The 25,846-nt window shown below is 45.5% G+C and overlaps 2 protein-coding genes across 8 annotated transcripts in view; one reads left to right on the forward strand and one right to left on the reverse strand.

Moving 5' to 3' along the window:
• The first annotated feature begins 1,001 nt into the window (after positions 1 to 1,001).
• prrt4b (proline rich transmembrane protein 4b) lies at positions 1,002 to 24,043 on the forward strand. 2 transcript variants are annotated; one of them, XM_077006751.1, is made up of 4 exons: positions 1,002 to 1,131; positions 5,312 to 6,519; positions 14,781 to 14,900; positions 21,153 to 24,043. In XM_077006751.1, the coding sequence occupies exons 2-4, from the start codon at positions 5,400 to 5,402 to the stop codon at positions 23,171 to 23,173; spliced, it is 3,261 nt and encodes a 1,086-aa protein (XP_076862866.1). In that variant the 5' UTR covers positions 1,002 to 1,131; positions 5,312 to 5,399; the 3' UTR covers positions 23,174 to 24,043. The 2 variants fall into 2 exon arrangements, with proteins under 2 accessions (XP_076862866.1, XP_076862868.1); XM_077006753.1 differs by having other exon boundaries at positions 14,784 to 14,900.
• A 1,270-nt stretch (positions 24,044 to 25,313) lies between these two features.
• The window catches only part of impdh1b (IMP (inosine 5'-monophosphate) dehydrogenase 1b), a 30,729-nt gene continuing 30,196 nt past the window's right edge, over positions 25,314 to 25,846 (reverse strand). For all 6 annotated transcript variants that reach the window (XM_077006754.1, XM_077006755.1, XM_077006757.1 and 3 more), the window contains one exon: positions 25,314 to 25,846. This exon is cut by the window's right edge and continues 135 nt beyond it. The gene's annotated coding sequence lies outside the window, so the exon portion shown is untranslated.

Consider the following 25,846-nt stretch of genomic DNA (forward strand, 5'->3'; position numbering starts at 1 on the left):
TCTGTTCCCCCAGCTGCCTGCAGGGGGCAGTCAGAGGTGTAGCGTTCTCCTCGTGTTGAGTCACGCAGCACAGAGCCAGGGTTGCCTTCCTCCATCTACTAAGTTTTCAGGGTTTTAGTGTATATGTACTGTATTGACTTTTAATCACTAAAGAAACAAATGTTATTACTTTATTTATAAACCCAGTAATATTGGACTGCAATTGGATGAAGATGAAGAAATAACATTCTTTTGTGTGTGATATGTTGCAGTGTGTGTGTGTGTGTGTCAAACTGACATTGAAACTCAAAGTCCTTATCCAACTGAATAGATCTGATATCTGGACACAGTGCAGCCAATCAGGAAATTACATTTCCTTGGCATTGACTCCTTGGATTGTGTCTAAATGTGGTGAATTTCCTGGGATCATAAATGCTATTATGATACAGAATGTTCCATGTAAGTGATAACAATAAGTTTTTTTGGGAAATCTTTGACAGGGATCAGAAAGTCCTGTTAACGATATGAAGTGTGGCAAAAGCCATGTGTCATGTGACGAACATGACGTCCTAATCTGAAGTAAAAGCGTCAGTGAAAGTGTGTGACCCACAGCTCTGTTTCCCAGTGCCCTCCATGCAGTTTCTATGTATGAACAATCTACTCACTGAGGTGTGACCAATGCTATTGTGAGTGTGATACTAACACTAAAGTACTGATGCAAAGGCTAAATAAGTGAGAACGAGACAGAGAGAGAGAGAGTACACACAAGAGAAATGACAGGAAAGGAGAGAGCAATGCTGAAAGAGCAAAAGAGCAAGTTACAGGCGACATATGTGTATGCAATATATAGACATAGAGAGAGTCACAGCCCGTGTGTGTGTGAGAGAGAGAGAGAGAGGGGCAGGGAGTGTGTGAGAGAGGGAGGAAATGCTGGAGAGAGAGAGAGAGAGAGAGGGAAAGAGAGGGAGGGAGAGCAGGAGAGAGAGAGGGAGGGAGGCACAGCCAGTGGGAGAGGGAGGGAGGGACGTAAGAGCACAGGATTGAAGCTCCGTGTCTCCCACAGGCACAGGGAGGCAGTTTGTCCCTGCCGCTGCGCGCTGGACTGTGTTTACAGTGGACACCGTATATCCTCTCCTCCCAGACTCAGAACGGGTGAGTGACACATGTTGTTTCTGCGCTTGGACACTGGAACAGGAGATGCTGTCATCAGGCAGGGCATCACAGAGGCAGTGAGGGAGAGAGACGGGCAGTACAGTCAGCCTACATGCTCCTCTTCTCAGCATTATCAGGCAGGGTTAAATCTGCAGATAGAGACAGGAACAGCCCATGCTGTGCAAGTGCGCGTTTGCGCCTGATAACTGCTGTCCAAGGACATCTCTGAATTTTACGCATACTGCAGCTTGCGCACCTTAATGGTTGAACCCAGATGAACATGTGTGCATGTGTGTATTAAGGGACCAGACGCTTTAGACAGACGCATTCTGCTCCGCTGGTAACCATGGTGAAGGTGGCCAGTGTAGAAAACCTGGCTCTGCAACAGAATGTTTGCAATAATCAGGTGATCCAGACGCATCGAGTGAATGGCCAGTAAAACCATTAATGTGACAGTTCATTAATCATGTTTTCACAGGCAGGAATAACTGACTCACTTGCTGCCGTAGGATGCCATGTTTTTTCTGTGTGTGTGTGAGAGAGAGAGAGAGAGGGAGAGAGGGAGTGTGTGTGTGTGTGTGTGTGTGTGTGTGTGTGTGTGTGTGTGTGTGTGTGTGTGTGTGTGTGTGTGTGTGTGTGTGTGTGTGTGTGTGTGTGCTTGCATGCTTCAGAATAGTGAACGCAACATGACTAGCTGGTACAGCTGTAGCTAAATACAGCAGGGACGTAGTCGGTACACAAACCCAGCCACCCAGTCAGCAGTCACCGATCAACAGGTTGGTTTGGACTGCTACAGTGAAGGTGCTGATGTCAGACAGACCATGGAGGATTTTCTGACAGGTCTGATTGGAGTGAGAGGGAGAGTCTGTATGGGGGGAGAGTCTGTGTGTGAGGAGAGTACGTGTGAGGAGAGTATGTGTGGGGAGAGTCTGTGTGGGGGGAGAGTCTGTGTGTGAGGAGAGTATGTGTGAGGAGAGTATGTGTGGGGAGAGTCTGTGTGGGGGGAGAGTCTGTGTGGGGTCCATTCAGACGCTGGTCTTCCTGTCTGATGTGGCCTTGCAGAGGCCAGTATGACATAAACAAGGGCTGCCTGACAGTGAGTGACTGAAGGCATCTCACCACGGTACGGTCTGCTCCCTTTAATTACACACAAATATGGAAATGGGTGGGATGGAATGGAGAGCCAACAGTTCATCCTGAACTGAGTGTTGTTATCAGTAGCATTTGGTCCACTGCTGTGTTACGAAGGGTTGATATACTGGAGGATCAGGGAGCTAGAGTAACAAGGAGCATTGCAGAATCAAAAATGTACAGTAATGATTTCAGGGTTCTTGTCTGACAAGTCAACTCTAGAAATGAAGCTTCAGAACTGCTTCAGTGATGTTACAAGCCCGTCTGATTGTAGCACCGCCTCATGCTTCATGTTGCCGTGTAAACATAAGCTATAGCCAAACATTTTGCCGAAAAGGAAATCCATTTTGATGGTCATTTCTAGGGGAGTCATAAATATTCTAGTGTGCCTACATTTATGAATCATGGCCTGCACAAAGAGACACCCACATAAATCAGCCTATTAGTACACCATTGATTCTACACAGCTCTATTCACTTACAGGGTCCTATTAGATGTAAGTAGTGTTGTGACAAGTCAATCAATCAACATGCAATACGCTTTAGTGATAGAAATTCGTTCTAAACCCACCACATAGTGAAAACCCCCTATCCGGTCTGCTTGTCAGACTCCTCCATCTCTCCTTCTCTTCAAACTGTTGTCATAGATTTTCCCCTTTTCAGCCCCAGCATCACTGATCACCCCAAAGCTCATAAATCAGTAGCGCCAAGTCAATAATCACTGATTGATCTTCATTGTGAGGCGAAGTCGCTGCATTCAAAATGTAATTCACTCCAGATGGCAAACGCCCACGTGAGCATGCAAGCAGTTTAACTGTGACCTCATGAATCGCCCTTGGAAGAGAAGGGCACATCAAGCACTAAGGTCCCATGACATGGCTGAGTTTAACATAATTTATTGTACGAAAGGCAAACATAAGTGTGTAAGAAAAGTGGATATTATGAAGAGATGACGTATCTTAAGACATAAGAAAAAAATTCTCTAAATGAAGTCCCAAGACACTTAGTGAAGGATTACAGAAAAGAAGAAATTCATTTCTCTTGATCTGTTTCTTTAGCCTGATCGTCTCCAGCTTTCTTCCTCTCCACCTCTTCTGGACTCTTTTTGAGTCTAGCACTCTTTTCCACTTGAGGGAATGCATTTCATTAGAGAACAGTCAAACCAAATGGCTCTGAGAAAGAAAGACAGAGACAGACAGAGGGAGAGAGACCAGTAACATTTACTTTCACTCATATAGTATTCCAACAATTCATAAATATTTATTGGCATCTTTCCTGCTCACCACATAATATAAGCATTGTCAGAGATGAGGATAAGCTTCCTAACAGTTCCTTCATTTTAGATTTGGAGCATTGATGGACACTGAACTGTACAGAATGTCAAATCCTGACTGAATTCAGACAAACCATTCACAGGATTCTAGAGTCCAACATGCTTAAAGAGCAGGAATGTCTACAGATATACCCCCATATAGAACGACATATAGATCTGTTACTGCATTAGCTTTAAAACCTTTGGTTATAACTGGTGTATAGTTTATGTATCACAGTAGCCGCCCCTCCTTTGTGTGCGTGTGTGCATGTATGCGTGTGTGTGTGCGTGTGCGTGTGTGTGTTGTTGGTCGGTCTTTGTAATACCGTTTCCTGTGGTAGATGTTCTGCGTTTGTAGTTCTATAAAACCATCAAATAAAACCCAAAGTGAAAACTAAAGTGAAGCTCGTGTCTTACCCCCCTCACACCCAAGGTGACAATATGGTGCTTGACTAATATGGTGTCCCTGTGACAGTGTCCCCGTGACAGTGTCCCCGTCACCTGAACAAGCTGAGATACTGATGAAGAGTTGGAGAATAGCCAACACACACTCTGCATTAAAACAGATATAATCTCTAACTACACACTAAAAATTTATTTATCATAAAATAAATCTTCCTAATAAGATAGTTGTTAGGTGTATATATCTATTTTTACTCACCAAGAGAGAGAGAGAGAGAAACAGAGACAAAGAGAAAGACAGACAGAGCAACATCATAGGGACTTTTGGAAATGTTTGTTAAAGGATTCTCAAATCCGTCCATCTGACGCTGCCCCCATTGTCCCAGAGCTGGTTAGCTTTGAAAGCTCAGTGTTGTCCGAAGAATAACAGAGTGATCAGAAAATTACTGTATATCTTTAGCCAGGCCCCTGATAAAGGTCATCTTTGAGATGAAGATGATGAGGAGAGGCAAATTATCCATCCATGGCGACACGGAAATCTGGGCTCACGAATCAGTGAGGTCACCAAGGGAGTTGGAGAGAGACATTAAAGGAAGGAGCAAAGGTGGTGGAAGAGAAGAGAGGTTTAAAATGGCTGCCTCTCTATTTGCAGATTGAGAACAATCTGATGTTGTTCCTAGTGGGAGGGCTCAGACAGTTTATCCCAGTTTAAATAACAAATCAATTGTGGTGGAGAGAGAGATGGAGAGGGGGAGACAGAAGGAGAGGGGGCAGGGACAGACAAAGAGCGAGACAGGATGTAGATTGGGAGAGTTGGAAGGCCGGTCATAGCACCCAGGTTTCTCTCTAGGTTGAAACCAGAGAGAGAAATTCCATTGGTGCTACACTCACTTCACTGAGGCAACAGTGCATCGCATTGGCTTTGAAACCCTAAATTAGCCCATCAGTCCAAGAAAGCTCCGGGATTATATGCATCCCCTCACCCAACCACCAAACACGCACCAGGACCTCCATCCGTCTATTCATAGTCACAGGGAGCGCCGTATATCTACAGCATCAATAGAACACGGACGGTTGTCACAATAGGAAGGAAAGACACTATGTGACCACCAAACTCTTGTTGGAAAACTAAGCATTGCTGATTATAAACCCCACCCCCCCCCAAAAAAAACACTACTAGTTACACTAGTTTATCAGAATTAGTTAAGAACTCATTTAAATTACTGATTTTGATAATTTTATGTTCAAATTGTATAATTTGGTAGAAGTGGTGTATTAGGAAAAAAATATGGATGAAAGTTGATATTTCAATGTATTTTGTATACATGTGTTTTAGGTTACTGTGAGACCCAGTTTGCCGGGCGGGTTTCAGGATGGAGGACGCTATGTGACCTGCGGACTGTGCACAGACAAAGGCAGGCAGCATGCTTCTCCTGGGCTCAGCACTGCTGCTTGGCTTTTCTCCTCTGCTCTTCAGCTCCGCTAGCACCGGAGCATTCAGCACCTTCAAACCCACAGCAAAACCACGGGGGCAGGCACCCTCAAAGTCCTACTGGAACTGGATACCACAGCCAAAACTGTCCTTTCCGCTTCTGACGCTGCCCTGGAGCTCGTCGGCGGAGGCCAGCCAGGCCCAAATTGCCACCACCATGGCACCCTCAACAATGGAGAGCCCACCGAGCAGCTCAGATGTCACCACACGAGGTGATGTAGTGTCTGTGGAGGTAATCACAAGCCCCACCCAACAGATAAGCTCAACTTGGTCTGAAGACACTCCAGCCACCAGTGCTCAGGTAGGCACTGTGCAGCCACTGAGGGGAAAGAGACCACCCACAGGTGAGGTGCTCGGGGGAGAGACACACACCGAGAGACCTAAACCCTTGCAGAAGCCTGACTCCAACTATGACCTCGAGTTCTGGCCTAACAACAAAGGAACACCCACAGACAGGTTTTCATCCACGGCACTGCCTCTGAGCTCCACGCAAGAGCAACCATCGTCCTCTACGCAGCTAATCCCAAGGAGCAGCTCGCTGTCATTTGCTGTCAAACAGCAAGATGCTGAGACCAAACGGCCCAAAAACAACACGACCACCGGCTCACCAACGTCACCAACGTCCCCAGTGCCCAGGTCCACAACGACATCACTGACGTCCCCAGTGCCCAGGTCCACGACAACGTCACCAACGTCCCCAGTGCCCAGGTCCATGACGACATCAGCAACCATGACACAGCCAGCAATCGCCGCACAGCCAACAACCACGACAGAACAGTCGGCTATTCCAACTCGGTTGCCCAGCGAAGGTGTGACGCAGTCTCTGTCTGGTCTGGGCATTGGTCTGGAGGCCTCTGCCAACACCAAGACGGAGGAGGATCCAGTCACAGCCGCCACCGCACACCGTGATCTAGGGACCGCAGACACCAGCAGGGATACTGCTACCGCAACTCAGCGCCTAGTACCCACCACAAGCACGACGGAGGGTGGAGGGTTGGCAGGCATCCCAAATTTAACTCTCACTCCTTTAACCACAATTTCATCATTAGGAGGTAAGCCAGCATAATCCAGCCCTGCTTGGGCTCTTATTGAGATGCAGCCCTGGTGAATGACCAAAGTCAATACAGTAATGACCCGTGAAATTGTCTCCAGGCATCTGATGGAAGAATGTATTGATTGCTGATGACACTGAAATATGACACTGTGAAATGAGTGTTTGATATGGCTTGTTAGTAATGTTAGCATTACTTTAAAGGAGAAATTTATTTAACTACACGTATTATTCTGCCTGTTTCAAAGTCTGTTGAATAATAATGATTTTCTACTAACCCATCAGTTTCCACTGAATGTTCATGAACAATACAATGTTCTTGTACCTGAAGCTGTAGGTCTGTTCTGGTCACAAGTATCATCAGTTCAACTTGAAATCATGTGGGACCCAAACACTGAGGCTGAAGTAAATGCAAAAATCATTGCCTCCACTACATAGGACCATGCAGTACAATTTTGGCCCTACCCTTTTACCCTATAAACCACGTCTGAATGCATAATTAATGCAGGAACACCCCTCCTCCCCACCAAGGACACACAAAGATACATCCCAGTGTCAAAGGAGTGAGACAAACACGCCCCTTCGAACTCAGACAGCCTTACAGGACACAGGCTCGTAGTTTCAGTGTTGTATCATCAATCTCCAAGCAAACGGTCAAGTCTCAAGTCACCTTGTAATGGTGTGGATGTACTTGATACAACATGATTAACGCTGAAAATAGAGCGCATTTGAGAGATCTCTGTAGCCCACGCCAGCAACAGGAGCAGCAGCCAGTGAATGCAACAACATAATCAAACAGCACCTTCACCTGAAGAGTGAAGGCCACGGCTGTCCATCTCTCTGACAATATGTATGATTAATAGAAGTGTGAAGGATCACAATATAGCTTGGGATTGCCTGACAGGCAGTATACCGAGGAAGTAGCCAACTAGGCGGTTTTACAGGGACTGTATCGTCCCCCTCACCTATTCGTCCCTGCGTTCTCCCGGTGGATCTCGGCAAAGGCCTGTTATCAGTATTCACATGGAGGTTCAGTCATACAGCAGTGAATCCTGGGGGATGATCTGGTTCCCCTTGCAGCCTGTTCAAAGATGCTGAACATAACGCACTTGCTATTTAGACACCCCCCCTCCCCCCCACTCTCTCTTTCTTTCTCTCTCTCTCTGGTGGTCTCATTCTCAGTAATGTCCCCTCCTTGTTGTTAGTTTTCTTTTGTCTTTAGCTGCAAGGCACTCCTGTCCATGTTTTGGTCCTCCTATGGTGAATTCATTTGAATTCACAGCCTGTTCTGTCTTTTTCTTCAATTTATTTCTTCTTCTCTTTTTCATCAGGCCAACTCTCTCTCTCTCTCTCTTCCCCCCTCTCTCCCCCCCTCTCTCTCTCTAATGCTATTTAATTCTCTCCTTAAAGAAATGGGCCATGTCCAGGAAAGGATTTGTGTGTGTGTGTGTTTGTGTGTGTGTGTGTGTGCATGTTTGTATAAGTGTGAGAAATTACTACTCTCTGTTGGAGAGAGATGTGGGGCAGAAACAGAAGAGCTGTTTTATCTGTTTTTTTTCTACTTTTCTTCTGTGCTCATTAGTGTGTGTGTGTGTGTGTGTGTGTGTGTGTGTGTGTGTGTGTGTGTGTGTGTGTGTGTTCACTTCCATGCATATACACATACACATACAACAATGACTGACTTAACAGACTATGCGACTGCTGAAAGTGATGAGCACGTGAAGCCTTAAACCATACTGCAGGTGTCATGCCTTTCCACCAGAAGAGTAGTGATATAGCAAATTCAGCAGGAAATGCAACCAGAACATATTTTCAGCTGTGTCCCCCCGCATAAGTGTGTGTGTGTGTGTGTGTGTGTGTGTGTGTGTGTGTGTGTGTGTGTGTGTGTGTGTGTGCGCATGTTATTGACTGCTGCTTGAGTCACCTTGTTCTTTGAAGATGCAGGCAGCAGCACACTGAACAGTGGCCAGCAGTCTTGGTAGGCGTCGTGTTGGGGAAGGTCAATTAATGGAGGAGGGGGGGAGTGAAGGAGCAGGCGGGCTGAAATAGGGGGACGTCTGGAGGGGGAGACGAGAGGAGCATGAGGGTCAGGAAGGGGGGAGGGGTTACAGAAGCAGACATGAAGAGGGGGAGGAGAGAAGACACAGGGTTATGCCGTCAGGAGGATGGCAGGGAAGTGTCTCTATTCCAAGGCCCCTTCTAAGTTCTGGATCTAGGGAGAAGCACAACTGCATTTCAGCGGATGAAGAGTTCAAAATTGTGAGGAATCAAAATGTTCTTAATCTAAACATGATTTAGTTCATAATGCCCATGATGGAAAACTTAAAAACTCACAATAACATACTGATTACTTTAAGCAGTTTTTACAGCCATTCACAGATGAGGATCACATATCACCCAGCTGCTTCAAAGTCACCAGAAATGTTTCCTAGCAAGCTGATAGGCTGGACGTAAGGATCATTTAACTATGTGGGAGTTAGGGATGCAGAGTGAATAGTATGATGTTGTCATGACAACCCTTGTGATGGGCTCTGTAGAACATTATTCATGGAGTGAGGCTGACGGCGGAGATAAGCTATGCACATTACTCCACTGTCTTTCTGCTTCTCTGCATGTACACACGCACTGTGACCGGTGTGACTGTGACGCTCTAATGCTCTAATCCTCACACGCTAATGCGGTGAGTTCATTTTCATGGCTGTGCTGAAGCAGCTCCTTGACCCGTAGAGGAATCTGTATGGTTCCACCAAAACTATGCGAAAATGTAAACCTGATTGTGATGAAGCTCGGATTATGCACTTCTCTCCCTCCCAGCTGTGGCCGACCAGCAGGGAAGAGAGAGGTCTGGCAGCAGCCACACAGCAGCGTAGGGGATGTAATTACACATTCTGATCTAATCCCACTTTATTAATGAAGGGCAGGGTGGAGGCGGGGTGGAGGCGGGGTGGAGGCAGGGAGAGGGGGTAATGGAGGGGGAGATGGGGGAAGGGGGAAGTGAAGCAAGCAGGAATGACAAATGACCTCTGGAAGCCCATCAGTCATCATCTAAATGGCCCTCTGCAGCTCACGGAGCTCCACCACATGCGGCACAACGTCGCCGCGCATGACGGATGTCACAGCGCTACGTACCATCAGCCGCTCGTAATTCTGATTTGGAAGTGGCCTGATGTAACCTAGGAAGACTAGGGTGCCTAACTTCACACTTTTGTGATGCAGGCATAATGCAATCACCAGCCATTTTGTTAGGAACACCTTACTTGATCCTACTTGATCACTGTCTAATTAGCATATTTACAGTTGTGATCAAATTTATTCAACCCCCACTGAAATAAAGTGTTTTGGCCAGTTTGACATTGATTTTGATCATTTCAGTCATCTTATTTACAATTATATCAAAGAGGCACTTATAAATTAGACAAACATAACATAATATTTATGATGGAATAACCACAAATGTCTTTACTGTGCTCACATCATTATCAGTTTTATTCAACCCCCTAGTGACATTATTTTTTAGTACTTAGTACAACATCCTTTTCCAGTTATGACAGCTTTCAAGCGTGAAGCATAGCTTGACACAAGTGTCTTGCAGCGACCTATGGGTATCTTAGCCCATTCTTCATGGGCAAAAGCCTCCAGTTCAGTCACATTCTTAGGCTTGCGCACTGCAACTGCCTTCTTTAGGTCCCACCAGAGGTTCTCAATTGGATTTAAGTCTGGTGATTGCGATGGCCACTCTAGAATGTTCCAGCCTTTCATGTTCAACCATGCTCTAGTGGACTTGGATGTGTGCTTCGGATCATTGTCCTGTTGGAAGGTCCAACGTCTCCCAAGCCGCAGATCTCCTGGTACTGAAGGGAATTCATGGTACCCTGCACACGTTGAAGCTTTCCTGTACCATTAGAAGCAAAACAGCCCCAAAGCATAATTGACCCCCCGCCATGCTTCACAGTAGGCAAGGTGTTCTTTTGTTCATAAGCCTGGTTCTTCCTTCTCCAAACATAGCGCTGGTCCATTGTCCCAAACAGTTCTAATTTAGTTTCCAAAACCTGTTCCAAAACCTTTGTGGCTTGTCCACATGACTTTTGGCATACTGCAGTCGACTTTTCTTGTTCTTTGGAGTCAGCAAGGGGGTGCGTCTGGGCGTTCTGGCATGGAGGTCTTCGTTATGCAGTGCGCGCCTTATTGTCTGAGCTGAAACTTCAGTGCCCACATCTGACAGGTCTTTTTTCAGTTCCTTAGCAGTCACGCGGGGATTTTTCTCCACATTACGCTTCAGGTAGCGCACAGCAGTCGCGGTCAGGATCTTCTTTCTGCCACGACCAGGTAACGTTTCCACTGTGCCCTTTAACTTGAACTTGCGAATGATACTTCCGATAGTGTCTCTTGGAATATTTAACAACTTCGCAATCTTTTTATATCCATTGCCATTCTTGTGAAGAGCAATAACCTCTTCTCTTGTCTTCTGGGACCATTCTCTTGCCTTCACCATGCTTGGAAACACACCAGTAGATGTCTAGAAGGAGCTGAGTATCACAGTCCTTTTAAATCTGCCTAATTGGTGCTTATCATGCTTGATTGCTGCTCGTTGACATCCACAGATGTTTTCAATACCTGATGGAAAACACTGGAATGAACCTCTGTTCTTAGGAGTGGTAGTCGTAAAGGGGTTGAATAATTGTGTCAATGAAGAAATCACAAAAAGGCCATTTAATACTTTATGACAAAAAAAATTGATGCTATCTTAGTTGCATTTAGTTCTTTAACAAGTCCTTGTAAGATTTCATTATGAACACAATTACAAATGTGCACTGAATTCCATAAAACCCTTCGCAGCATTGGGGGTTGAATAAATTTGATCACAACTGTATCTTATAAGTACATTTTAGACATTTATGCAATTACAAACTAACTGGCCATCCATGCTCCATTCCTGTTATCCACTGGTTCGTCCTGGTTGGTCACCGAGTGGCCATACTGCTGTGATGTCAGATCACTCCCAATACTAGGTAAGAGCAGTGAGTGTGTAGTGACAGTGGCTGATGTGTTGGCATGGAAAGACCAACACAGCAGTACTGCTGGAGGCGTCTCCTTGTGCCTGAGTCAGTGCTGAGCCGAGTCTCGCATCCCGAAATATCACAAGAGCAAGGCAGGGTGACGGCCCCATCAGTCACACCACACACACCACGGTGCAGAAACTGCACTGGTCATTGACATAGCGGTGATACATCGCAAGGCATACACTCGTATTATTAGTTTACCACATAGATTTTTTTCCCCTTAAGGTCACATTTTCTGCATTATATCACACAGCTAGTATAATTCAAATAAGCCATATTACGCAAATATTCAACACTGACTTGTACCTCCAGGCGTATCTTTCTTCAACGCTGGCTGTGATTTTTCATATAAAGAATATGTATATTTTACATGTAAAGTTGTCCAAATGAAAGCAATAAACTTAAAGCAGATATGAATATATGTTCATAGTGGATATGAACATACCAGTTGTCCCAAACTACAGTGTGAGGACATACAGGCCTTTGTCGCAGACTGCAGTGTGAGGACACACACATACATACACACACAGGCCTTCGTCCCAGACTGCAGTGTGAGGACACACACACACACACACACACACAGGCCTTTGCCCAGCCACTTTTACCGTCCACTTCCAGTCATGAAACCTGGGCTATTGTGAGAGATTCGTACCCATGTTATACAAGATGCAATATGCAATAACAGACATGTAATGGTGGTGACAGCTGATGCGTGTGTTATTGTGGGACACGCTCTGTGTCCCCTCGCGGTGTTTTTGGGCAACAAGGTGCAGAGAGGAACCTTCCACAGGCCAGCAGTGTTGGACAGTTTAGCTGCTGTAGCATGGAATGAGCAGGGGGGAAAAATATAGGGACGTGCATGCACACACACACACACACACACACACACACACACACACACGAGTATAGCCTCACCCCCAGCTTCTCCTCTCGTTAGTGCTCAGCCCGGCTTGGTGCAGGTGGTTACTTATGCAAATGACAGCAAATACAGGAAGGGGAGCATCAGCAAAGGAGGAACGTCAGGAACCCGAGCAGATGTATTCCGCCGCTCAAAGTCCACGTTGAAAATACGCTCGCACGAAGAAAATCTGCCGCATAACGTGACTTTATGGATGTGTGTGTGTGAGGCTTGTTGATGGTGTTAATGTGCGTGTGTGAGTGTGTGTATTTTATATTTCCCAGGAGAATGTGTGCACAGTGCTAAAAATAAGCCCATTATCTATACACACTCACCAAATCGTGATCGGCACATGCTAGTTTAAAGTATGGCAAATTTGTTTCACATGCTTCCTGACATATTTAAAAACAGTATGCCTGTAAATTGAACCCGGTTCTGCAATAATCTCGAAAGCCATTTTTCTGGAAGTCAGTAAGCAGCAGGTATAATGTCATGATTATTTCAGTTTTCTCTTCACTGTTGTCAGTGTGAAAGGTGAGTGACACATTCTCTTCAATGAAGAGTGAATAAAAGGTAGTGTGGTGTGAGGAGTGAAGAGTGAATAAAAGGTAGTGTGGTGCAAGGAGTGAAGAGTGATTGAGAGTGAATGAAAGGTAGTATGGTGTGAGGAGTGAAGAGTGAATAAAAGGTAGTGTGGTGTGAGGAGTGAAGAGTGATTGAGAGTGAATGAAAGGTAGTATGGTGCGAGGAGTGAAGAGTGATTGAGAGTGAATGAAAGGTAGTATGGTGTGAGGAGTGAAGAGTGAATAAAAGGTAGTGTGGTGTGAGGAGTGAAGAGTGAATGAAAGGTAGTGTAGTGCGAGGAGTGAAGAGTGAATGAAAGGTAGTGTAGTGTGAGGAGTGAAGAGTGAATGAAAGGTAGTGTGGTGTGAGGAGTGAAGAGTGAATAAAAGGTAGTGTGGTGCAAGGAGTGAAGAGTGATTGAGAGTGAATGAAAGGTAGTATGGTGTGAGGAGTGAAGAGTGAATAAAAGGTAGTGTGGTGCAAGGAGTGAAGAGTGATTGAGAGTGAATGAAAGGTAGTATGGTGTGAGGAGTGAAGAGTGAATATAAAAGGTAGTGTGGTGTGAGGAGTGAAGAGTGAATGAAAGGTAGTGTGGTGTGAGGAGTGAAGAGTGAATGAAAGGTAGTGTAGTGTGAGGAGTGAAGAGTGAATGAAAGGTAGTGTAGTGTGAGGAGTGAAGAGTGAATGAAAGGTAGTGTAGTGTGAGGAGTGAAGAGTGAATAAAAGGTAGTGTGGTGTGAGGAGTGAAGAGTGAATGAAAGGTAGTGTAGTGTGAGGAGTGAAGAGTGAATGAAAGGTAGTGTAGTGTGAGGAGTGAAGAGTGAATGAAAGGTAGTGTAGTGTGAGGAGTGAAGAGTGAATAAAAGGTAGTGTGGTGTGAGGAGTGAAGAGTGAATGAAAGGTAGTGTAGTGCGAGAAGTGAAGAGTGAATAAAAGGTACTGTGGTGCAGGCTTGTGGTAGCAGGATGCAGAGCAGAGAGCGTCTCGAAACAATCAACGTTTATTATATGAACAAAACACAATGGCGGTACGAAGACAAACACTAGTCCAGAAACACAAATAACACAGACAACATGCATAGTTGATGAGAACTGATGAGAACTGGTGAGAACTGTTGAGAACGAGACACAAGTGTAGCGCATAACAATAACAATAACACAAACGACACAGACAAACACACACACACCAAGACACACACGGATATGACCATATACAAACCAACACAAACACTTGCCCAGAGGGAGAGTCAGGGGCTATACCGTGACAGGTAGAAATAGGCTTCATTTCCAACATAATGACAAGCTGAGAACAGCTTTAAAAGACGAGACTTTGAATGTGTGAGCTGAAGTTGATGCAGCTGCCTTTTGAACTCTATTTAAGGGCGAGAGAAAGAACAAATACTTGTCTCATACTTTGTGTATACCTGCATTTTCAGTAGGCTTCAGTATCAGAGACATAATGATGTGCGGAAAGCCACTTACACACGCAAACACCTAAGTATGTGCACACGCATACACACACACAAAGTGACTAAATGGTAGGAACCATTTCTAGAGCTTTCTAAGTGCATTAGAGCGATTACCTTGACAGAACTGGGTTAGAAAACATGCTACCGCCCACTTTTGCCTTATCTCACCAACTCTCCTACATGGCTCCATGCCTCTAATAGCAAGCCTCCCCACACAAAGTAAGACATTCCCAGGTGCGACAGCTTCAGCCATGTATCCTCTGTGTTACAAGCAGGAAGTCAACTGGAAAAGGATGACAGGACTGCTGAAGAGCCCACTGTCCTGACAGCGGAGGAGAGAGGCGGAGGATCGACCCCGCCCCCCACCAGCAACACGCCAATGGGGACCACAGGTCAGCCTGTTTGTTTCAGCAAATATTAACACAATTAACAAAGTTAAATCTAAATGGCTAGAGCTCTATTGTAAGGTTCAGGCTGTGAATTATTGTAATGAATCAAACACATCAAATAATTAAATATCAAAATGTAGCTTCTGAACACTGAAAAATATGCAAAAGCTGCACGGGTGGTAGTATTGGGCTTGAAATGAAACTCCGGTATTATTTCTGACTTTGTTAAAGGAACATTCTTGGTCTGGTCTGCTCTGTGTGAAGTTTGTATGTTCTCCCTGTGCCTGTGTGGGTTTTCTTTGGGTACTCTGGTTTACCCCCACAGTCTAAAGACATGTGTGTTAGGTTGATTGGTCACTCTAAATTGCCCATAGGAGTGAGTGTCTGTTGGCCATATGGTGGACTGTCGACCTGTCCATGGTGTGTCCTGCCTTTACCTGATGAAGCTGGGATTGGCTCCAGCCCCCCTGTGACCCCAACTAGCAGGATTAAGTGGTAAAGACAATGGATGGAGTATTTAAGATATTATCAATTTTGAAATAAATCACACTTTTAAAAACAAAAGGCCACACAGAGTGTACACTGAAGCTAGACCATTCGATTAGCAAGCTAACAGGTCTAGTTAAAGGAATACTCCAGTGTTTCACAATCTAACCTTTATTAACTATATCATATGGTCAACATTTCAACATGTGTTCCTGTACTTAGGAAAGGTAAAAAAATCCAGTGTCTCAAAATACACTTTTAATTAAAGATGAGGATGGTTGATGCAACACCTCCTCAACAACAGCCCTCAGACTTCCATTACAAGGCTGTTGTGTTTCTTTCTGATCTTATCTAAGTACAGGGATTTATATCAAGTTATTGTGGTAATCGACCACATACTGGATTAAGTACATAGAGATCAGGCTGTAAAACACTGGGGTATTTCTTTAAAGCAGCACTTCAGTTAATGCAGAGCTTAACTGAATACAGTATTTGTTGGGATCAACTTAGGACTATCATAAATTACAGCATCTAAGCTTTACCCCGTACCGTCTAGAGCTCTCCAAACTGTATCACTATCACTGCTCTAATTGTTATTAGGTCACACTGGCTGGCATTTTGGGTTGTCTATTTTTCCTGAACATACATCCTGTTATCCCCCAGATCCATCCGATATAAAAATCGGTCTGTAACCACCTCTGACTGCAATCTGCCTGTGCGATGTGGCTGACTGAATCCAATCTCACCATTCCTTACCTGACTGTAATTGCTTCCAAAAGCAGCCGAGGCAGCTATTGGGTGGGGGCATCTTCACCCACATCCCAGTTCCCCTTAAATAACAAGCAAACCGTTAGTCCGAACACCAAGCTGAAAAGGCAGAAATGTGCAATGAAACATTTGCTGGGTGACAGCAAAACGGCGAGCACTGAGACAGATGTGCGTGGTTTGGAGAGGTCACCTCTTGAGGCACATCTCAGATCCAGCTTCTCTGTGGTGGCTCCTAACCCACTTTCTCACTGAGGATTCAGTAGACTAACCTCAATTCCATTAATAGACAGACAAACGTGCCACATTTGGGCCGGACCTAACTTCTGTGGACGTGTACTTGATCCGTTGCATGAAGCATCAAAAATAGCCGCAGTTTTGTCCAAACAGCCCTAAAAATAGTTGTGGTAGTGTCTTTTGGGTAGAGGAGCTTAAGCAATTAGCAATGAGTCTTACGTACGTATCCGCACAGTGCTTTTGGTACACCACTTGTCTCGAGGGAAAGAGCGCGTTTGGGATTCAATGGCATTCCTGCCTCCTTCAACGGGTCCTCCGAGCTAACAGAGCACATGTCTCCACAATACGTATGAAGCTGTCACGCTGTCCACTCGTCCTTACGGAGAGGAGGACATTGACAGAGAAGCTGTGCAGATAAAACACACGCGAGCCTCAGCCCAGCGGGACGGCACAGCGGTGTATGCCTCAGAGAGCAGACTGCTGTTGGCACGACACCAGCCAGGTGGGACGTCTGTGGTCGTCTCCCTGTGAACCGCCGATTAGTGCATGCGAAGGATTAAGTTCCTTCACGAGCAACATTTGTATGCAAGCATGTGAAAATGAAAACATTTATCTTTGAAATCACCTGCCATTTATCATTCAGTTATCAATAAAACACTGCTACTACAAGCTGAGATAAAGGCTTCCAAACCAAATTAAGGTCTTTTTGAAACATAGTAAAAGAGGCCAGCAGCAGTGATCTTCAAAAGCGTAAGATCTTCTCAAGAACTGGGGCTGTACACGAAACACGAACCAGTTGCCTGGTGTGAAAGACAGGCGGTATTAAAATTATGAGTGTTAAACTAGAGCACCAGAGCAGAAGTGAGAGGTCACCTCTGCTTACTGGGCCAGTGATTGCTAGGCAGCAATGGGCATAGCACTGAGACTGTGTAATAAGAGAACAATATTACATTTGGATGATGGTTTAGCTTTAATGCTGTGTTGACGGAGCGCAGAGGGATTTTTCAATTCCAGAATGAATTATAGCCTTTTGATGAGTCAAATGTCCACAGGCACATGAAATGCTGGGATTTATGACTCAGTCCAATCGTCTCCTTGATAGGGTGTGCGTGGGGGGCCCCGCTAATCAGACTAGCTCCAGTCAACTTCACAGAGAGACTGTATTCGGTCCAGACAGCAATGCAGAACTCACGACTGAACTTAAATGTTTCCAGCCTCTGCACCTAATGCCTACCAATATTTTGCATCACCACCCAAACTACAACCACTTTCTCTTCAAATGCAGTCAAACCAAAGAGGACACGTAGACCTACCAAGGCCAACATCATGGGCTAAGGGCCATGGAACCCCCCGTGGATAAGTTGAGACCTCCCCTCACTTCCTGTCCACTCCCTGCCATGTCCTGTCCCCAGAGCACCATACAGTCTTCTAATCATAACATGGGAGGAAAGGAAAACACAGCTCGGTCCTGAGCTCATGTGCCCATGTGACACTTGACTGCTATGATTGGTGTCCCGCGTCATTTTGTTCTCGTCTGTGTAGTGACAGTTGCCACACTCCCTGCCATTCTGCCATCCAACCAAGCGAGGCACAGGGAGGTTTGACTGATCTCTAGGCATGATGTCTGGCCGGAGTACAGAGGGTCATTGTGCTTTCCACACCTCTGAGGCTGGAGGCCATTGGCAGGCGAAGGTAAACAAGCAGTGAGACCACAACAACAATCGCTCTTATCAGCGGCAGGTCTGCGTTACACCCACATCCTGATGGAGGCTTTTTTCTCCGTCCTGACAGATGACTGACATGACGCCCTGAGACTGAATTACCCCGCAGGCCTGTTAGATAATCAAACAAAACCAAGTGATGACAGGAAAACTATTGATCACCAAGGCAGCAAAGCAAAATAGCTCCATCTTACCTTAGATTATAGGATTGCCACTTTTTAAAGAAAGGCTATATAACTTGGTTAAACAGAAGGCACAGATGTAATCAGAACCTTTTTTTTAGTTCTCATTTTCTAGTTCATTGTCTCTGTTGTTCCTCATGCTGAAGTACCACCCGTATTATCAGGCTAGGATAATCATTTCCACCTGCTTCCATTTCACTCCAAATCAGTACAGTGAAATAACGCTGCTACTACACCAGGGGACTGATTTAATTGCATCTCATTTTACATCTTGCATGCCTACCATAAAATAACACATCAAATACAAAACACATGTCTCAAGCACCTTCAGTGAGGACATCTCATGGGACAGAGAAGTGAGCACCATGCAATATTTTTAAAATTTACTGACAAAATAAAATTTTGGCAAGATGGCTCCCATGGGACGTGTGGTAGAGCTGAGGTTGAAGAATCTGCAGAATCAATAAAATTGTCTAAAGTTCTACATTTAGTCTGCCATGCTGCATATTAGATGATGGAACTGGCAGATTAAAGGGTTCCATGGTAACCTATATTTAACTTACAGCTAAAATGGCTAACCAGTCATTTTGAAATGAAGTGTCTAACATAATTACTCAGTCCTACTTCAGGGTCCTGCTTCAGAGACACAGGCATGGTCTCATTTGAAAGCCCCAGACGTGGGCTACAATCGATTCAAATTTGGCCTGCAAAGGTGCTTCCATACTCAAGTGGTAACACTCCGTAATGTGGGCGGGTCTTGGCTTCACTTGGTACTAGAAATACAGAGGAGAGTGACTTGTGCTTCAAGACTGGCCTGCACGCCCATGCCTGGGCAGTAGATCTCCATGTTCGACCACTGATAGAACATAACAGCACTGCACACGGTTATGAGTTACAGATCTACTGTAAGTTCCTGAAAAGATGTGTTATGATGATGTTCCTCATTAAAGACAAGAGCATGTTTGTTCAAATATGCTTTGAATATGTAGTACTGAAGTGATTAATCACAGAGAGGGCCAGAGTTGATCATGCCCAATCTCCTCTCTCAGCCTAGCATGATACAAGTCTCACATATACTAAACAGATGGCACTTTTTACCACTAAACCCACTAGTTATTTTGAGGGAAAGTGGTGGTCATCAGTAAGGGAGGCGAAAACCAGTGCAAAAATAACAAACCCACCTCTGGGAGGGACCGTGGAAGGTTTCCTTTTTAAAAGAGGGACCGTCATATAGAAAACAATGAAAGTGACTCTGGGTGCAGCAGGAAACAGCCAACTAATGAATGTAAAAATAAATAATAATAAAGACACCTTCAAATGAGATATGGTAAGAACAACTCATTCACCATTTATAATCTGTATAAACAATGTATAACAGATTACAATCTATAAACATCAAAATGTTGAGCTGTGGATGGTTTCTCTGTACTACCTTTTATGTGTTATTCTTATGTATTGGACACCAGTTAATGACACTGTACCTTTAGGTCAGTAATGACGCATCTGATGGGACAGTAGGCCAGCAACGGCTCTATGTCTACAGCTATAGCTGTGCAGCTACAGTTCAATGGCTACAGCTCTACAGCTACAGCTCTGTTCTGCTGTGTAGAGGAGGCTGTTGTATATGGACAGCAGTCTGCTTGCAGCACCAAGTTACTGGTGTGGAAAAGAATGTTCCTAACTAAATGTTCCTAACATTTTTTTAGGATGGAATACCAAAGCAACATGAACAGTAGATATTTCCCAACAGAAGGCTCATCTGAACAGGCAAACATATCCATCTATAAACGTATTTTTAATTACGTTCATCTAAGGATTTTATTTCTGGACAAGTCACTGCTGTGTGAGGGCACATTGGCACACGCAGCTGAAAGCATTTAACACAGAGACATAGCAGAGCCTGTGCTCACATTGGTCATCGCCTTAACATATGTAACACTCTTCAGCGACTGTGCCAAGCCACCAAATCCAAAACTACAGCTTGCCCCTGCCGTTCTGTGACACGAATGATTCGATCGCAATTACGTCTATATGGAAAGAGCAGATGTTGTGTCTCCTTCCGTCTGTCTAAGTGCTTGTGGTCTCAGCCCACACAGCCTTGGTCTATTCAATCTTTGCTCCCTGTGCTACCTCATCTCCCACTGTAAACAGGCCTTCTGGGGCATATGACGTATGGCACGATAAGGACATTAGACAGCCACACATACCCTCATCTTTGACCTGTGCCTGGAATCTCAGTAAATCTCCTATTCTGATGTGGACCTTTGACTCAACACTGCCCTCCGATGGTATACTGTATGCTGACAGGTTACTAATAAACATAATAAGACTAATCTCAGGCCCACATGCCTTGAATTCCACAAGCTCATACCATAAGACCTTGCTGTGGAATTGGCTATGCGGTCCAGCTCTCAAATAAGCATTTAGTAAGGTTGACTAGATACTAGATACTTGAGCTGTCATAAAAACAAGGGGATCTACTCTGCCAGATTTCTTTTTAAAATTGGAAAACCAAGGGTCCTTAGATATGCCAAATTTGACTGGCAGAAAGTGATTGGACACCTTTGAGGTCTTTATCAAAAGTCACAAAAGTCTGTAGTAAATTCTTCATCTATGAGGCATGTCCCTAAGAGTGACAGTGCTATGACTAGATAGTAAGATACTGAAGAGCGATTTACCAATTGAATGCAAATCCCAATTTCAATCCCTGCCTCATTTTTCAACCCTGAGATACGAGTTCTATTGGGGAAAAAAAAAACATGTCTGATCTGAGAAATGGCAGCGACATATCAAATATAAATAAGCCCCACGTAATCAGCTTTCCTTATTTACTGGACTAACTATGAACTCCCTTTCTGTTCCAGGGGTGCCTGCCACAGTGTCTGAAGACTGGCTGCCAACTATGACCCAAGAGTCTGCTCTCCCGGACTGCAACGTGAAATACTCCGGAGTCTGCAACGTCAGTGGACCTTGGGCCCCCACATACACTACTGACTACAGCAATGGTGACAATATAAGCAGCACCTCCAGCAACCAATCACAGAGTCCCGTCATGTTCCCATCCCTGCCCATGTTTGTACCGCTCTATTCTGACTGGAACAGTGCCATGGCGTCCTGGGGTTTGGCGTGGGAGGCGCATGTTTACGGCCTGGGCGCCGTGTTCTGCCTAATCTCTCTGGCCTCCGCCCTTAACCTGCTGTGTTTGCCTCTGTGCTGCCCTTCAGGCTGTGGCTATTTCGCTCTGGTCAGCCTCTTCCTGCTCGGTGCCGGCTGCACTAGAGCTTTTGCGCTGCTTTATGACGCGTACGGCCACCAGGACCGCATGGCCTCCACCGAGGCGGTGCTGCTGTTATACGAGGCCCCGTTTCCCTGCATGACTGCGGCCTTCGGTCTGGTTTTCCTCCTCCTGTCCATGCGCTCCCGCATGCAGCTGTCCTACTCCGCCTTCCAGAGGCCCTGCTTCCTGGCCTGCCTGGTCCTGCTGCACTTTGCCGCTGCCTTTGGCCCAGTCGTGCTACTTCGGGTTGACCAGCAGGGGGCGCCGCTCTGCCTCTTCCTCTCACTGATCTCCAGAGGCGTCTTCGTGGCTCTAGCAGCTTTCTTATGTATCGCCTACTTCGTGTTCTACTGCTACGTGCGAGCCGACTCCAAGCACATTTACCATCTGAACAACACCTCCCCGACACCGGCCGAGCGCTACAACCGCTGCCCCTTCGCCGAGAGCCAGGACTGGGACCGGGCTGCGGGCGTAGTGTTTCTCTCCGCGATCTTTTCTCTGGCCTGCGCTGCACTCCAGCTCTACGCCATGCTGCACGCGCTGGGTCTCGCTGGAGGAGTGGAGGTCTTCGGGCCCTGGCCGTGGTGGACCTTCCAGCTGAGCTGTCGCGTGTGCGAAGCCTTCGTCTGCCTCACGCTGGCTTTGGTGGTATCGCAGCCCATCTACTGCTCAGACCACCTCCCCCAACCCGGCGGCTGTTGGATGGAACTCTTGGCAACAAAATCGCCCATCATTCCTGGGAGCTACCAGTGGACCCTGAATCAGCAGGAGAAGCTGGCGATCTGCGACCCGGCCGGACATGGCGAGACGGAATGCCTGCCCCTCTACACGCTAGTGGATGAGCATATGGGCAGTCTGAACGGACTGGACCTCTTGTACCACAGTAACCGGGCGCTTGCATACCGGGACCTGGACCTGGACCTTCCTGATGCGCTGCCAAACATCGGAGCTCCGTCAGTAGGATCCTCCTGCACCAGCGACTCCACGGCGGACCTGAGACCTCCGTCGCCCATCAACCTGCGCCGCAGCATCGACGAGGCACTCTTCAGCGAGGCCCTATTTCCCATGAGCCTTTTCAGCCCTATGAGACCTTTCGCCTCTAGTGACCACTCCCTGGACGGCAGGGACACAGGCTCCAGCAGCGCTCAGACTCCCAGAGACACCCAACCTCCTGACCCAAGCTTGTACCGAACCTCCTCCTGCGTGGAGATGCTGCCCCACGGCCCTTTCTCTGCTCAACCCCAACAGGATGCATCTTCGCTGGGCTTAACTCCCTCCCCGTCTCCCTCCGCGTCCTCCTCTTGCTGTTCATCTCCCGAGCGCTGGAGAGGCAGTTCCAGCTCTTGCTCTCTCTACAGATCATCTCTGGCAGGATCTTCTCTGGTACTGTGCTCTAGTCCAGAGGGACAGAACCTTCCTCCTCCTGTTCTCAGTGGAAGCTTGACTGGCCCACAAGCAGCCAGCCAGCAAAGACCACACAGAACTCAAAGCTCCCAGGAAACCCTAGAGCGACAGGCAGAGTTTGATCACTCCGTGCAGGAGGAGTTCATCAGCGTGTGCAGACAGATAGATGCTCTTAGCGTCTGCAGTGAGACTATTGACCTGTAAGAGGAAGCCTTCCATATCCATATAGAGCAGAAACTTTATGAGGGCAGTTAATGGAATGAAGTGAAATTTGGAGTTTGAATGAGCAAGAAGTTGGATGATGGTTACTAAGGTGCTATAAATGACATTGTCTGCTCCACAGCATGACCTAAAAATGGTGTTTGGCGAGATGACAACATGCCAAATGTTTGATAAGTATGAATTTGTCTATAAGGGGATAAGCTACCTTTAGGATGATGCTCCATTATGAATAACTAAGTGCCATCAACTGCCAGAAGCTATGAAAGGTTTTTGTAGAATATTTCTCAAGATTGGTCATGGAAATTTGTAAAGCTTTTATGGATTTTCACAAGTAAATTAAAAAATTATGTTTGTACAGGTTTGGACAATATGTGACTATTTGTCAATATGAATACTACTGTGATTGAATTAGGACTACTGAGTACCCTACTGTAATAACGTAATGCTGTATTTTAAAATATAATAGCACTACAGAAAAATTGTCATGCAGTATATTTAACATTTAAATAGCCATTACGCTTAGAAATGCCTTTCCTGCTTTAGGCCTTCTCTTGTACAGTTTCTTTGGTTTATTACTCTGAAGCAAATACCTGTGACCAAATGTGATATGGTTTCAGTTTTAGAGGGCCAAACTTACACTATACTGCCAATGCATTGCCCTCTGCTGGTAGCTTTAGTAAAACTCATGTTTTGCAGCTTTTCTGTAGTGTCAAGTTGACCAAGCACTTGAGTGACTGCCATCATCCACTTTTCTCATTTAAAAAATATTTGATATAAACTAGTTAATTTATTTATCAGTGGAGTTTCAAGCCATTGCTTCCATGAACTTTAAAATAAAGACAAATAACATTTTGTACATCTTGAAGTGCATGCTTTGAGTAATCCTGTCACACACTGTAAATGGTTTACAAGAAATCATTTCAGGTTTAAAGACCAAATAAAAGATTAGATTTTCACTTGATTTAAACACAACAAAACGTACATTTTAATTGCTTCAGTTTATTTATTCAAGAATGGCATAAGCAACCTCATTTGGAAATACTGCAGTAAACACATTTGACTTCAGTTGTAAGGGAACTACCAGTGAACAAAACAAGGAAGGAGATGGATGTTTTGTATTTGTACAACATGGTGTAAATCTTACTAACATCACTGTTGACTCGTGTATGATTGTGTAAACAGATGATGGTTTACAGTATTGTATGGGCTGAGCTAGAGACCTCCAACATCACGTCCATTTAAACAGCCAAGCCTACGGAACAGTACTAACGTAGCACAGTTGTCAAGCGGAACAGTACTAACGTAGCACAGTTGTCAAGCGGAACAGTACTAACGTAGCACAGTTGTCAAGCGGAACAGTCCTATAGTTCAATCCCAAAGATTCTAATTAAGACAGATTAGGATTCCAGGAAAAATAAGCTATACAGACAGTTCTAGATTATCTAACAAGCTTGTGGCGATTTTAGGGTCAAGGATTCTGACCTGTGTATTCTTCGTCCTGCCCGCTTTGAGGCATGTCACTGGAATCACCGAGTACTTCATCTGGGGGGTGGAACTGTCCAACACTGCTGAAAATGTCCTGCACTGATGGTTTGCTTTGGCTGTAGTAAGTAATGAGATACTGAGCACCCCCTTCCCTCCCAAAAAAACAAGAATGATGAACTTGGCAGTACATAAATAGTAAAAAAGTAAACTATTAATATAGGCAAGTTATGGCTTAAAAAAAACATGCATATTAAAAACCTTGCAAATGTAGCACCCAGTGTGCATTTTACACTTCTACCCAAAACCAACCAATTGACTTGAGTAGTTGGTATTCCAGATGACATTCACTGAGGGGCCAGTGCTCGGCAGCCTGCCGGCTCCATACCACTATCATCCTCCGGCTGAGATCACTCCACTGAAAAGCTAAGGGTCATCAGCAACAGGTAATGGTCTTGATTAACGTTTGGTGGCATGAGACGCCCAGACAACCGTAACTAACACAGGCTTACAGGTTGGGAGCACTTACTGGTAGGAAATGGAGTGGAGTATTTTTTTCACATGGTAGAAATATATGGGACGCACTACTGACTTTGTAGGCATACAGTTATCAAAAGAAATGTAACCTAAAAGTATCAGATCACTCACTGATCCTAGAAAAAGTCTCATCTTTTTTTTTTTAAAGTAACAAACTGGTCAGCTCCACAAAAGATTGGCTTAACAGTTTTACAGCATCAATTGATTTGTTTGTTTGTTTTCGGAGCTCATAGGCAGTATGGTGGGAAACGTTGCCATTGAAGTCTTTGGAACGGGCTGGGTGTAGGGTGTAGGGTGCAGGGTGTAGGGTGTAGGGTGCAGGGTGTAGGGTGTAGGGTGGAGACAGACGACATCCCAGCTGAGGCACAAAACCCGCTCCAAACACGCTAGTGCACTCCCCAGACCTCACCTGTACACGAATGCGTGCCTGCCTACACGCACGCACGCACGGCCCAGACCGAGGTCTTACTGCAACAGGCTTTCTTGGTAAACCCTGATACTCCATATGAGTGCAATCGTCACATTCTTTTGTTAGGGGTTGGTTGGTTTGTTTTGTGGTGTAGAAGGACAGGATACGTCAGCACCACCCGTCTCCCCTTCGTCCTCTCCTCTCTCTGACAGGACAGCGGAGGACGA

Source organism: Brachyhypopomus gauderio, chromosome 5, assembly GCF_052324685.1.
Source record: "Brachyhypopomus gauderio isolate BG-103 chromosome 5, BGAUD_0.2, whole genome shotgun sequence".
Classification (NCBI taxonomy): Eukaryota; Metazoa; Chordata; class Actinopteri; order Gymnotiformes; family Hypopomidae; genus Brachyhypopomus; species Brachyhypopomus gauderio.